This window comes from Lynx rufus, unplaced genomic scaffold (assembly GCF_022079265.1).
Source record: "Lynx rufus isolate CCGP_SWC_20201006 ecotype Redwood Valley unplaced genomic scaffold, mLynRuf1.p SCAF_5, whole genome shotgun sequence".
Taxonomy (NCBI): domain Eukaryota; kingdom Metazoa; phylum Chordata; class Mammalia; order Carnivora; family Felidae; genus Lynx; species Lynx rufus.
This window is the reverse complement of record NW_025814867.1, coordinates 87,708,879-87,722,829: the sequence shown is the minus strand read 5'-3', so window position 1 is coordinate 87,722,829 and position 13,951 is coordinate 87,708,879. Positions and strand designations below refer to the sequence as shown.

General features: G+C 36.1%; 1 protein-coding gene across 7 annotated transcripts in view; it reads right to left on the bottom strand.

The window, feature by feature from the left end:
* The window catches only part of LMLN (leishmanolysin like peptidase), a 93,654-nt gene that overhangs the window by 52,977 nt on the left and 26,726 nt on the right, over window positions 1-13,951 (bottom strand). For all 7 annotated transcript variants that reach the window (XR_006965625.1, XR_006965626.1, XR_006965627.1 and 4 more), the window contains exons 7-10: window positions 13,456-13,561; window positions 9,317-9,411; window positions 4,684-4,801; window positions 2,973-3,080 (exon numbers count right to left, since the gene is read on the bottom strand). Coding sequence is in view for 4 of the 7 variants with exons in the window: in XM_047098945.1 (XP_046954901.1) it covers window positions 2,973-3,080; window positions 4,684-4,801; window positions 9,317-9,411; window positions 13,456-13,561 (427 nt within the window). In the remaining 3 variants the exon portion in view is untranslated. The remainder of the gene's footprint in view (window positions 1-2,972; window positions 3,081-4,683; window positions 4,802-9,316; window positions 9,412-13,455; window positions 13,562-13,951) is intronic.

Sequence of the window (13,951 nt, the reverse complement as noted above, 5' to 3'; positions counted from 1 at the left end):
AAAATAAATAAATTTTCATGTCTGGTCAATCTACAGTTTTCTTAAGAGAATCACTTGGGAAAATTGCTTAAGGAAAATAAAAGAACTAAAAGTCCCATGGGAGAAACAAGTGTAATGTGTCTTCCATAAGTTTCCATCACTATTATTTTGTGGTCACCTGGATAAGAATGGTCAGCAGAAGCATTAATTTCGCTCCTTTGTAATTTTGCTAACTTGTATATAAGCTTAAAAATACTCTCTCTCTCTCTCTCTCTCTCTCTCTCTCTCTCTCTCTCTCTCTCAGCTAGAAATTCCATTTCCAGGGATTTATCTTTCTCTTTTTAAAAAAATTTTTTAATGTTTATTTTTGGGACAGAGAGAGACAGAGCACGAGCAGGCGAGGGGCAGACAAGGAGGGAGACACAGAATCTGAAACGGGCTCCAGCCTCTGAGCTGTCAGCACAGAGCCCGACATGGGGCTCAAACTCACGAACCACACGATCATGACCTGAGCCAAGGTTGGACGCTTAACAAACTGAGTCACCCAGGCACCCCTATCTTTTCTATTTCTATGTAAATACATCTGACCTTGAGTTAACTTCCTAGTTCTGCTCTCCTGGAAACCTAAAAAAGGTGGAATGTCAACTGTGTCACCAGGCAACAGTGGTGTGATGCCTCAGGACATCACAGTAAATGATGGACTTGGTAAATGAACATGAATACCTGTTGGTAAGCCATAGCTTGGAACATCCCCATGTGCACAGATTCTTATGGGGATGTCACTTACAGAGATCTAGAAGTTATGTTTATAGAACTGTTAAAAATAAATATATTAGTCTTTATTTGAGACATAGTACTTCTAAGCCAGGCTGGTTCTTGCACCCCCCCTTGTATGGCCTTCTGCTCCTATATTTGAGCTGGAGTGCAGAGGAAGAGAGGCATGAATGACAGCCCCTAGACTGTTGTGTGGAGCACGAAAAAAATGCCTGACTTCTACCATGCTGGCATGCTGTGTCTTGTATCTTTCCAAGTAAATGTTTTTTCAATGACGCTTGTTAGGTCTTGTGAGTTTGAAGGCATGTTTAGTTGAACCTAAGAATACCCACTGAAATGCCACTCCTGAAAGATATCACAGATATAAATAAAGTGCTCATCACAACATTTTTAAACTAATAAATTTTAAAGTGGCTGGCTGGCTCATGGTAGAATGTGTGACTCTTGATCTGGGCATTATAAGTTCAAGCCCCACATTGGATGCAGAGATTACTTAAAAATAAAATCTTAAGACATAAATAAAATAAAAAATTTAAAACACAGTTGTTCATTAACACAGGACTGTTGTTACATTCATATAACGAATCATGTTGGTTTATAATGACTTATCCCTGGATTTTAATATTTTGTGCAATGGAGCAACAGCAGCTAAATATAAAGTACACTAAGACAGCTGAAGATAGCAACAGAGGAATGCTGTGCATGATACCCATTTACTCCATGTTCTTCTACTTGGTTCAATATGGCCAGAGGCTCTTAGAAGTGCTTATTGCATGTTTCTAATTTTGTACATTTTGCTCTTGTCCCCATTACTCAATTTAGTCTCTGTTCCAACTACCATTGCTTTTTGTTGTTGTTTAAGGTAAAGAAATATTAGAGTAAATAAAGGAGTTTATTTACTGGAAATATGTTTAAAATTGAGCTAGCACTTTATTGTGACTTACTGCTTTTGTTAGTGGCATGGTATTTGTTTTTCCCATGAGTCTTATTTTTAGTGTTCAATTTTGAAGAGGCTTTTTAGGAAAGCATACACTGCATTACATCAGGAGCACCTGTACTGCTTGGAAAAACGTCTAAGATATATTATGAAGTGGAAAATTGTTCATTAACATATGAATTCATTTAATGAAAAACCTGTGTGTTAGTGTGTGCATCTCTACATATACATAACATTCCTTGAAGCATATACAAAAAACTTAAATAGTGATTACATCTAGGGGCACCTGGGTGGCTCAATTGGTTGAGCATTAGACTTCAGCTCAGGTCATGATCTTGTGGTTCATGAGTTCAAGCCCTACATCGGGCTCGCTGCTGTCAGTGCAGAGCCTGCTTTGGATCCTCTATCTCCCTCTCTCTGCCCCTCTCTCGCCTGTACGATCTCAAAAATAAATAAACATTAAAAAAAAAATAGTGATTACATCTAAAAAGCGGGTCTGGAGAGCTGAAGGGGAAAAGAAACTTTAAGTTACCAAATGTTTTTAGGTTTACATAGAGTTCACCTAATGGAAAAGAAAGGGAAGTTGAAAAGAGGGGGAGGATTTATTTTAGTGGCTGCCTATCAAACACTGGTGTTTTAAAAAGAGGCAAGGAGTTAACCAAACCAAACAAAAACAACCCAAGGCAGTCAGTTAACATTCATTCTAGCTCACTACTGATTGGAACTTATTAATGAGAAACTGCTTGTTAAGAGAAAAAAGGGGCAACTGGGGGGCTCAGTCAGTTAAGGGACCGACACCTGATTTTGGCTCAGTTCATGATCTCACAGTTTGTGATATCTGGCCCCAAGATGGGCTCTGCGCTGACAGTGCAGAGCCTGCTTGGAATTCTCTCTCTCCCTCTCTCTCTGCACCACCCCAGGTTGCATGTGCACGCTCTCTTTCTCAAAAATAAAACATAAACATAAAAAAATTACTTTTATTAAAAAAGAATTTCTTGGGGCGCCTGGGTGGCGCAGTCGGTTAAGCGTCCGACTTCAGCCAGGTCACGATCTCGCAGTCCGTGAGTTCGAGCCCCGCGTCAGGCTCTGGGCTGATGGCTCAGAGCCTGGAGCCTGTTTCCGATTCTGTGTCTCCCTCTCTCTGTGCCCCTACCCCGTTCATGCTCTGTCTCTCTCTGTCCCAAAAATAAATAAATGTTGAAAAAAAAATTAAAAAAAAAAGAAAAAAAGAATTTCTTTCATTAAAGAAAAAATGCCTAGTAAAATTTTAAAATAAACTGACCTCTAATAACCGCTTTTCCCAATGGTTGAGCTCAGTGCCCATGCCACCTTGATTTTCGAGTTCCATTCCCTCCAGAATTGGACAGTTAAAATGTTTTCGTGCTTCATCCTAAGAATCAGAAAAAAATAAATAAATAAACCCTACAAAAGTACAATATAATAACGGCAGAGTCTATAACATAGATATGGTAAAGTAGCCATTAAAGAATTACTTTGGTGAGAAGTGAAAACATCTTTTAAAAATATGGTTTTTAATGTAATTAAATATATTTTGATACTATTACATTCCTCTGCCAGTAAATTCTCTTAACATTTTTTCCTCTATTTGAAGATTTTGTCACATATATTTCAAAAAAACTACAGACTAACACGATTGCCATTTATAACTATTATGTCAACAATGTTTTCAATGAAGGGATCAACTGCTCTTATTATAGATATAGTCTTGGAAGAAAAGTAAGTTCTTCATTAAAATACAATTTTGCTCATTTGGTTTTTCCTGTCCTTTAGTTAGAAACTTCCAGTGACAGGAGGGGTGCCCTGAGTGGCTCAGTCGGTTGGGTGTCCGACTTTGGCTCAGGTCATCACCTCTCCATTCGTGAGTTCGAGCCCCACATCAGGCTCTGTGGCTGACAGCTGAGAGCCTGGAACCTGCTTTGGAGTGTCTCCCTCTCTCTCTGCCCCTGCCCCACTCACACTCTGTCTCTCAAAAATGAATAAACGCTCAAAAAAAAAAATTTTTTTTTAAGAAATTTTCAATGATAGGAAATATCCCAAGAACAGGGCAAAAATCCACAAGGCAGGGCACCTGGCTGGCTCAGTCAGTACAGCATGCAACTTTTGATCCTAGGATTGTGAATTTGAGCCCTATGCTGGGGGTAGAGTTTATTTAAAAAATAAGAGGGTGGAATGGTTAATTTTATTAATTAAGTGGTTAATTTAATAATAATTAAATGGTAAATTAGTTAGTGGTTAATTTTATTAACCATTGGCTTGGCTAGGCCACAGTGCCCAGATATTTGATCAAACATTATTCTGAATGTTTCAGTAAGGGTGTTTTGGGGTGAGATTAATAATTAAATTAGTAGACTTGAAGTAAAGCAGATTACCCTCCATAATACAGACAGGCCTCATCCAATCAGTTGAAGGCCTTAATAGAACAAAGACTGACTTTTCCTGAGCAAGAAGGAATTCTGCCAGCTTATTGCCCTTGGACTCAAAATGCAACTCTTCCCTGAGTGTCCAGCCTGCTAGCCTACTCCATCAGAGTTTGGAATCTCCAAACCTCCAATTGCACGAGCCATTTCTTTCAAATAAATTTTCTTCTCTCTCTCTCATTTCTAGCCCTATTTCTTGGGCAACACATTTTGTTGGCTCTATTTCTTTGGACAACCTTGACTAATATGGACTAGTATTGAAATGATCAGCAATTATACAAATAGTACCAGTCATCCTAAGAGGTATCATAGTAGAGGGACATTGGCTTAAAGCAGTAAGTAGAATGGAGCCATGAGAGTTATTGACAAATTTCCATTTCTTCAGATTTCTCTTGGCTTGTAGCTTTACTGTACTGCCTTTATATTAGTTTCCTTATTATAGGCTCTGAAATTTACTTTTAAGTTCTTCAGCAATAATGATTAGTAGAGAAAAGACCATAAGAAATGAAAAGAGTAGATGGTTCGTGAAACATGAAGAAGTTGGGTAATACATACGACAACACGAGGTGTTACTAGAAGATACACAGTGTGAGGAACTATCTTATTATCTCGAACATTCCATAATCTCTCCACCTTTCGAACTACTTTATCACTCCATTGATATAATCCAAGACTGCAATTAAAGAATAAAAGACAGTCATTTTGCAAATTCATCACAGCTTTAAATAGTGAAAGTATTTATGAACATCAATATGCAATTAAGATATTTGAGTTTACTATATACCAAATACTGCAACATACATGACAACATTTTCTAATCTTTTCAACAACCTGATGAGATTATCATCAATATTGTGCAGATAGAGATGGAACGGTAGAGAGAGGAAGTAACTTCTCAAGTTCACAAAGCTAATACTTTGCTCAGATGATGATGAATTACTCCCTTTTAACACAAATTTTGGATAAAACAAAAGCAAGTCCAGAGACATATCCAAGCACATAAAGAAACTTAATAACATCAAAAAATGGCATTTAAAAAAATGGCATTTTAATTTAGTGGGAAAGTACAATTTATTTATTAACTGTGATGTAACACTGGTTATCCATCTAGAAAAAAAAGTTAAATCCCTATTTCATCCCATATACAGAAATAAATTCCGAGAAGATGTCAGCAAAGATGGCAGACGTCTGAAAATTCTCTGTTCTTGAAAGCAGTGAGAAAAGTGGCAAAACGCCTAATCAACTTTTCAGAACTTTGGAAATTAACAAACGCTTTCAGCAATCCAGGAAGTATTAAAACAAAAAAAGGATAGGAGTGCCTGGGAGGCTCAGTCAGTCAAGCGTCCGACTCTAGATTTCAGCTCAAGTCATGATCATGAGATCGAGCCCCTCACTGCTAGTGTGGAGCCTGCTTGGGATTCTCTCTCTCCCTCTCTCTCTCTGCCCCTCCCCTGCTTTTGCATACACACTTTCTCTCAAAATAAACAAAAAAAATTGTTTAAAAAATAGATAAATCTCAGTAAGAACTGCAAGCTTTGCGGCATTTTCCCATGCCTTGCCAGCCCTGAAAACCAACAGCCCGCAATCACAGTAAAAACCAGCAAACCTGGCAGCCACTATAGAGGTGGTAGAATGGGGGTGACTGGAAGAACACAGTAAAAACAGCCCCCATAATCCAACTCTATCTACAAGAAACACAGTTCAGACTCAAGGACACAAATAGGTTGAATGTAAAAGAATTAAACAGATAATACCATGCAAACAGTACTCAAATGAGACCTGGAACGACTACACCAGTATCAGACAAAATAGACCTTAAAACAAAAGTTGTTAGTAGAAATAAAGAGGGAAGTTCTATAATGATGAAAAGGTCAATCCACCCAGAAGATATAATAGTTATAAACATATATATACCTCACAAAAGAACCCCAAAATACATGAAGCAAAAATAAATTCCAAATGAATAAAAGCTATGAATGTAAAAAATTGAAATAATTTACTAGAAGACAGGAGAATATTTTTATAATCATTGGAGGGCAGGAATTTCTCAAGCAACAGAAGAAAAAAATAGATGAATTTAATGATATAAAATTTTAAATTTTTCTATGAAAAAAATATTATAACGAAATAAGATAACTAAGTGGGACAAATATTTGCAACAAACATGAAAAAGGATTACTATCCCCCAATTATAAAGTACTCTTACAAAATCACTAGAAAAGGAAAAATAACCCAGGACTGGACAAAAGACATAAATAGGCTGTATACAAGTACAGAGGAAATTCAAATGGCTGAAACCTCAGTAGTAGTCCTAGAAGTATAAGATACCATCTTTTACTCTCAGATTGGCCTTAAAAAAAAAAAAATCTATAATATCCACTACTGGTAAGCATTTATATATCATTGGTGGGATATAATGACATCATTTATAATGGACATTAATTTTGATTTTTCCCCATAATCCATATCATTTTTTTCTGGCTTTTTTTCCCCCTAGATTACCTCAATCATCAACCCTATGAATCTCTCATTTTCACCAATAAAACAGAATAGAAAGAGGCTATATTTTCCCACTATTATTTTATGGAAATTTTAAACATACAAAATGTTGACAAAACTGCAAAGAGCACAGCTGCAGATCTAATAATCTTCACTTCGATTCTACAATTAACATTTTGTTTTATTTGTGTGTGTGTGTGTGTGTGTGTGTGTGTGTGTGTATGTTGCCATATATCTGTTCATCTATCTATGCCTTGAGATGCTATTTTTAATTCTTTTGATCTTTCTCCATAGCAAAGTAATGTTTAAACATCCATAGTGATCAAAGCCAGCAAGAAAACAGCTTTTACCTTATTAATAACTCCAAATATTCTCTTCATCATCTACATTTCAAGACAAATAGTTTCTCCAAATAAATAGGTTAGGGACAAATCCAACTCTTCATGTGTCTATCAACTGAATTTCCTATCATTCTATTATCTCCATTCATACTGTAAGATTTCCTGCTTTTGAGGAATATCCTGAATACAAGAAAGTACTGCAAATTATGAGCTTAACAATAGTTCTTTTTAAATATTTATTTATTTACTGAGGGGGAGGAGGGGAAGAGAGAGGGAGAGGGAGGGAGGGGGAGAGAGCAGGACCATGAGTGGGGAAGGAAGAGAGAGGGAGAGAGAGAATCCCAAGCAGGTCCCACACTCAGCACAGAGCCCAACATGGGGCTCAATCTCACAACTGTGAGATCATGACCTCAGCCGAAATCAAGAGTTGGACGCTTAACCCACTGAGCTACCCAGGCGTCCCTTAACAAAAGTTTTTATGTGTGGGTATCTCTTTCTTCCTTAACTACATCACTATGTAGGTGATGCCTATCTCATCATTTATGTTTCTCATAAAGACCAAAATTCTTAGGAAAGACCAGACTCCTCCTACACCACCAAATGAACATAAACTATTTAAAGAAGGAAAATATCTATGTCCAATTAGAATTTGTTTCTTCACATGTACTCTAAAAAAATATGATGAATAAAGTATTATCTGCTTCAATATTTAATTCTAGCTATTTTAATAGAGATCTCTGTAATTAAAGTAAAATATATACAAAGTAAACAAATTTGAAGTATAAGAATTAATGTTTTTTTTTTGAGGTGAGGGTGGAGCAGAGAGAGAGGGAGAATCCCAACCAGGTTCCACACTGTCAGCACAGATCAAGTGGAGCTTGATCTCCCAAACCTCAAAATCATGTCCTAAGCCAAAACCAAGAGTCAGCTACTTAACCGACTGAGCCACCCAGGCACTCCAGGATTAATTAATTTTTAATTCCACATCCATATACCACTAATCTGATAAACATATGGAACAGTATAAGCACCCCCAGAAGGTTTTCTTGTGCTTCTTTCCAATCTATACTCAACTTCTCAACTTGTAGGTCATTTAACAGCTTGGCCCTTCTAGTAAAACCACTCATCCTTTATCATTGCTCTTTTTTAAAAACTACACAAATGGACTGACTTCTTTTGTTCAACATTAGATCTGTGATATTCATATATGTTGTTGCATGTAACAATAGTATATTCTTTTTTAGTGCCTCGTAGTTTTCAATTATATGAATATATCATAATTTATTTATCCATGCTACAACAAAACTGCCATGAACATTCTTGTGCTTATCTTTTTATGGACATATGCTCTTAGAGATTTGTATTTTATATAAATGAATGCAAATGGTTACAGATCTGTGACTGATACACTATAAAAAATTCTTGACACATTTTTTTTAGTGTTTCTTAGTATTATTCATTTTCGGCCCTAACCCTCTAGATCACTGCTAATATGTTGTACTAAATACAGTTTCAGTTTACATGTAAATATTGCCATGATAGGTGATAATTATTAAAAAAAAACAAAATAGGGGCACCTGGGTGGCGCAGTCGGTTAAGCGTCCGACTTCAGCCAGGTCACGATCTCGAGGTCCGTGAGTTCGAGCCCCGCGTCAGGCTCTGGGCTGATGGCTCAGAGCCTGGAGCCTGTTTTCGATTCTGTGTCTCCCTCTCTCTCTGCCCCTCCCCCGTTCATGCTCTGTCTCTCTCTGTCCCCAAAATAAACGTTGAAAAAAAAAATTAAAAAAAACCAAAAAACAAAAAACAAAAAAAATATAGAGGCACCTGGATGGCTCAGTCAGTTAAGCTTCCGACTTTGGCTCAGGTCATCATCTCACGGTTCATGAGTGTGAGCCCCACTTCCGGCTCTGTGCTGACAGCTTAGAACCTGGAGGCTGCTTCAGATTCTGTGTCTCCCTCCCTCTCTCTCTCTGCCCTTCTCCACTCATACTCTATCTCAAAAATAAACATTAATAAACAAACCAAAATATAACCAACTCATATTCTCCCATGGCCTGACTATACTGTACAGCAACACAAGTTACAATGTGGTGGAAAAGAGCTCTGCTGGCAAGAAGATTCCTGGCTCTTTGGGCAAGTCACTTAAGTTTTCTGCATCTTAACTGCTTCATCTCTAAAATGAAAGGGTAAAGCTAAATGGCCTCTTTTATCCTGTTTTAATAGCTATAGTTTTTTTAGGCTAGCCATGAAGCCGCTATTATTTATGGCAACTATCATGCCATGAGTCTCAGATTCTAATCTTAGCACCCTCCTAAAAGAGAAGAACAAGAACAAAAAATAACAAATACCTATAATTAAAAGGTGGGAGACCATCTGCAAATCTTGAAGTTAGAGGATTTCCATCTTTATCATGGTAGAATGCAAATAGGCCAGCAGAGAAACCCTATAAAAAAAATTCAAAATGTCTCAGAGTGAAAAATATCAAGTCTGATTATATACATCATAACATGGTGCTATCAAAAGAGAACACTCATATAACCTTGTAAAAGCACCCAGCCAATACTTCTACTGAAATATGTCATATATTGGAATTGGAAAAAAATTAAGTATTCCATCTAATGAATTTTAAATTTCAATTACTTGAAGGAATTGTAAGTTAAGAAATTCAAAGTAATAGTGACAACATTCTTTGGTACTGGCATAAATAAGAAATTTGTTTAAGAATATATTTACCACAGTCGATCCTCTTCACATGAACTCATTACATAAACTCTATAATTGCACCCAGGGTATATTACCATTGAGAACAACTGACAATACAGTTTAGAGTAGGAGGTGGACAATCAAGTGTGCTCCCTAAGAGCACTCAAAAAATTCAGTCTTTGATCCAAAAGTACACACACTTAATACATATCTGTACTTAAAAAGACTGGAAGTGTGTGTGCATGTGTATATGTACACTTAGGAAAAAAATAATGGAAACATATATCAAAATGTTAACTGTGGTTCTTCTGATGGTAGGGTAATGTGTAAAATAACTCATATTCCCCTAATTTTTTTACAATATGACTTTGTTACGTTTATAGTCACAATTTAAATACTATTTTTTTCAGAACCACTAATTTAACATTCCTTCAATGTTCAAGAAACTTAAAAAGGAGTTTATAATTTTGTTAATAAATGATGCTAAAGCACCGTTATGCCTTGGAATTATCTAAATTATATGTGGATAACATTTCATTAATAAAAATGAATACATTTTATGTATACATGGAAAGACTGGAAATTTCCCTCAATTATTTTATTCTTTACAATATATACAAATAAGTAAAACAATTTAACTTATAAAGCATTACCACATTCAAGAAGAAGGTATTGCTATCAATCATTCTAAATTACTGAATTAAATACTATTTTTAAGTCTTTAATTTTAATTTTAATGAGATAATGGATACTTCACATAAAGGTATTAAAATTCCTGTTCTCTATCCTTCACCTCCCAAAATAGATGAGAAAATAGGCAAAAAAAAAAAAAAATTATTGCCATTTGATATCTATTTCATTAGTGAGATTTCTTTTCTTGCTCTTTCCTAATCTAATACCTAAAACAAAACACTTCTGTGACTACTTCTTTATGTATGTTTCATACATTGAGAATATGCTATAGCTCATATCCAAATAGCTAACAATCAGAAACGATCACTTAATTAATCAATTTCTTTGGCAAATTTCTTTGCTTACACAACTGTGGCCTCTGTGTCATTCAAAGCTTGCCAAAATGATTAATGGAATCCAGGTTATTCTTTTATTCCTGAATTTCTTCTTCTTTTTTAATCTCTGAAGATGCAAAGGACACTTAATTGAGTCAGCTAAGAAAATCAAAATAGCTTTCAATATACAATTCGCTGAAGTTATACAAAGCTTAAAATAGTGTAATTTGCCTCATCCTTTATAATATTCTAAATATACATTTTTTTCCCACTGTATCAGCTTGAACATTTTTCTAAGCACTCACATTTCAGAAGGTTTATTCGGTATTCAAAGCACCACAGGTAAGTGTAATTGATAGTTACGAACATATAAAACTTTATGGGGAATCTGTGTTAAATATTTAATTCTTACCATCTTCCAGGATAGGCTTTGAGACTTAAGTTAATATTTAAAATTTCTTAGGTTTTTACAGTTTTTAAAATAATTCAAATATATAAAAAGTAAAAAAAATATCCATAACAGAAACTTATGTATCCTCTTTAAGGCTATTTAAGATGTTAGTTTACCATATTTTTGGCAAACTTTTAAGAAATAAAACACTGCAGAGTAAATATTACTGAAGCTCCATTACCTAATCCTTTCTCCTCCTTCTTTTCCCAGAGGTAACCACTACACCTTGAAGTCACTGTGTATAACTTTCTTTTTTTTAAATGTTTATTTGAGGTGGCGGAGAGGGAGAGAGATGGAGGGGCAGAGAGAAAGAGTGAGAGAGAGAGAATCCCACTGTCAGTGCAGAGCCCAATCCAGGGCTCGATCCTACAAACCGAAATGCGAGATCATGACTAGAGCTGAAATCAAGAGTCAGATACTTAACTGACTGAGCCACTCAGGTGTCCCAATGTACATAACTTTCATGCATTCTTTTATAGTCAATGGTATCTAGCTTTGAGACCCTCTGACTGCTAAAGTCTGAATACCTTCTTATACATGACTCAGCCAACTGTTTTTTTTTTCTTTTCTGAATTGCCTGTTCATAACCTAATTTATCTCATGCCTGGGATCTCGGCATTCATGTTCATTTATATACCACATTTAAAATCTGCTGTTTCTCTCTGGTTCTCTCAATATCAAGTATCTATAGTTTTTAGCTCTTAGGAAGAATGAGTCTTGTTTCACCTCAATTAGCAGGTTCAGCTTACTTTTTTTAAAAATAAAAGAAAAACAGAGAATTCGTTTTAGAATCTTCTTACTTGAAGGATATAAATGTCTGGTTACATAGGTGTTTCAGTGAGTTATGTAATGTATTTACTGATTTAAAGACTGAGGCTTGCATATTAAAGTCATACATGATAGCTCACTAAGACTAATAAAGGGTGCTTGGGTGGCTCAGTCAATTAAGCATCTGTCTCTTGATTTTGGCTCAGGTCATTATCTTATGGTTTGTGAGTTCAGGCCCCATGTCAGGCTCCACACAGACAGAGTGGAGCCTGCTTGGGATTCTCTCTCTCTCTCTCTCTTTCTCTCTCTCTCTCTCTCTCTCTCCACTTCTTCCCTGCACACACACACTCTCTTTCTCTCTCTCAAAAATAAATAAATAAATAAAAAGACTAATAGATAACTGCCACTAATTTTATTATACCTTACTATATACAGCATGGTGCTATAGGATTTCTGTTTTGTCTTAATCTCCAAGAAAAAACTCCACTGTACTATGTACTACTACTGTTCTCTTCATTTTAACAGATGAAACTGAGGCTTATAAAGCTAAATAATTTGCATAAGATCCCAAATATTTTTAGTGGTAGAGCTAAGAAGACTCACACCCCTAAATCTGTGTGATCTATTGTCTCTCAATCACTGCATTTTACTGCCATCTATTTTCTGAATACATAAATGGCATCAAGAAACCATTTCCTAGGGTTTTAGATAACTTTTTAATTTCCCAGATATATTATAAAAGTTCACTATTTTGGACAAATTGGGGAAAAGGAAGGAGGGGTTCTGAATCAGTGTATGTAAATTTTAGAAAGCCTAAGCAGACCGAGAGGACTTCTGAAATCAGACCTCTGCAATAAGATCTAGAATTAGCATATCAGTTATCACTTTACAGGAAAGTGAATTTTTGTAAATTACTAAGTTTTTTTTAAATTTTTTTTTTAACGTTTATTCATTTTTTTTTTAATTTTTTTTTTTCCACGTTTATTTATTTTTGGGACAGAGAGAGACAGAGCATGAACGGGGGAGGGGCAGAGAGAGGGAGACACAGAATCGGAAACAGGCTCCAGGCTCTGAGCCATCAGCCCAGAGCCTGACGCGGGGCTCGAACTCACGGACCGTGAGATCGTGACCTGGCTGAAGTCGGACGCTTAACCGACTGCGCCACCCAGGCGCCCCTAACGTTTATTCATTTTTTGATAGACAGAGCGTGAGTGGGGGAGGGGCAGAGAGCGAGGGAGACACAGAATCCGAAGCAAGCTCCAGGCTCGGAACTGACAGCACAGAGCCCGATGCGGGGCTCCAATTCATGGACCGTGAAATCATGACCTGGGCTGAAGTCGGACGCTTAACCGACTGAGCCACCCAGGCGCCCCACTAAGTTTTTTTCTTAAGAACAGTGATCATTTTCTCAAAAATCCTATTACCAGAGACCTAGTCATCTAGGTTTTACTGACATAAATCTAAGAATCCAAAATTTAACATATATATCAAAATAACAACATAATAAACAGAAAATTAACGCATGAAGGAAAGAACAGTAATTAACAGCAAAATTTACCAGGGCATGAATAATCTCATGTTTTACTGTAGACAGCATCCCAATAAACTCCTGAGGCTGGGTAGAGATCATATTTGGACACAGGTTAGCATATCCTGCTATTGGCCTGTTAAAATAGACATTGAATTTTTTATTATATTCCAGAAAAATCAGTATTATTATATTTACTAACTTATACTTTTCTAAAAAAAAAAAAATGACTAGGTCAGAAAAATCTTTGCTAAATATCAAATGTCATTTTATACCATAATATCTAACTCACTATCTTATACTTTCAAGACATATACCTTTGTTTTCCTATGGTGTGGCTAATTAGCACCTGTCCTCACAAAAGTAAAGTTAATGTACACTTAAGTGTGAACTTGTAAAATATGTCAACATATACCAAAAGATAAGAATGGACTGAAAAACTTAAATTCTAACATGTTTTACTTGCAAAATCCATATCTGATTTCAGCATTTCACTACATTTATAGGCACACGGGATGAGCAGGTA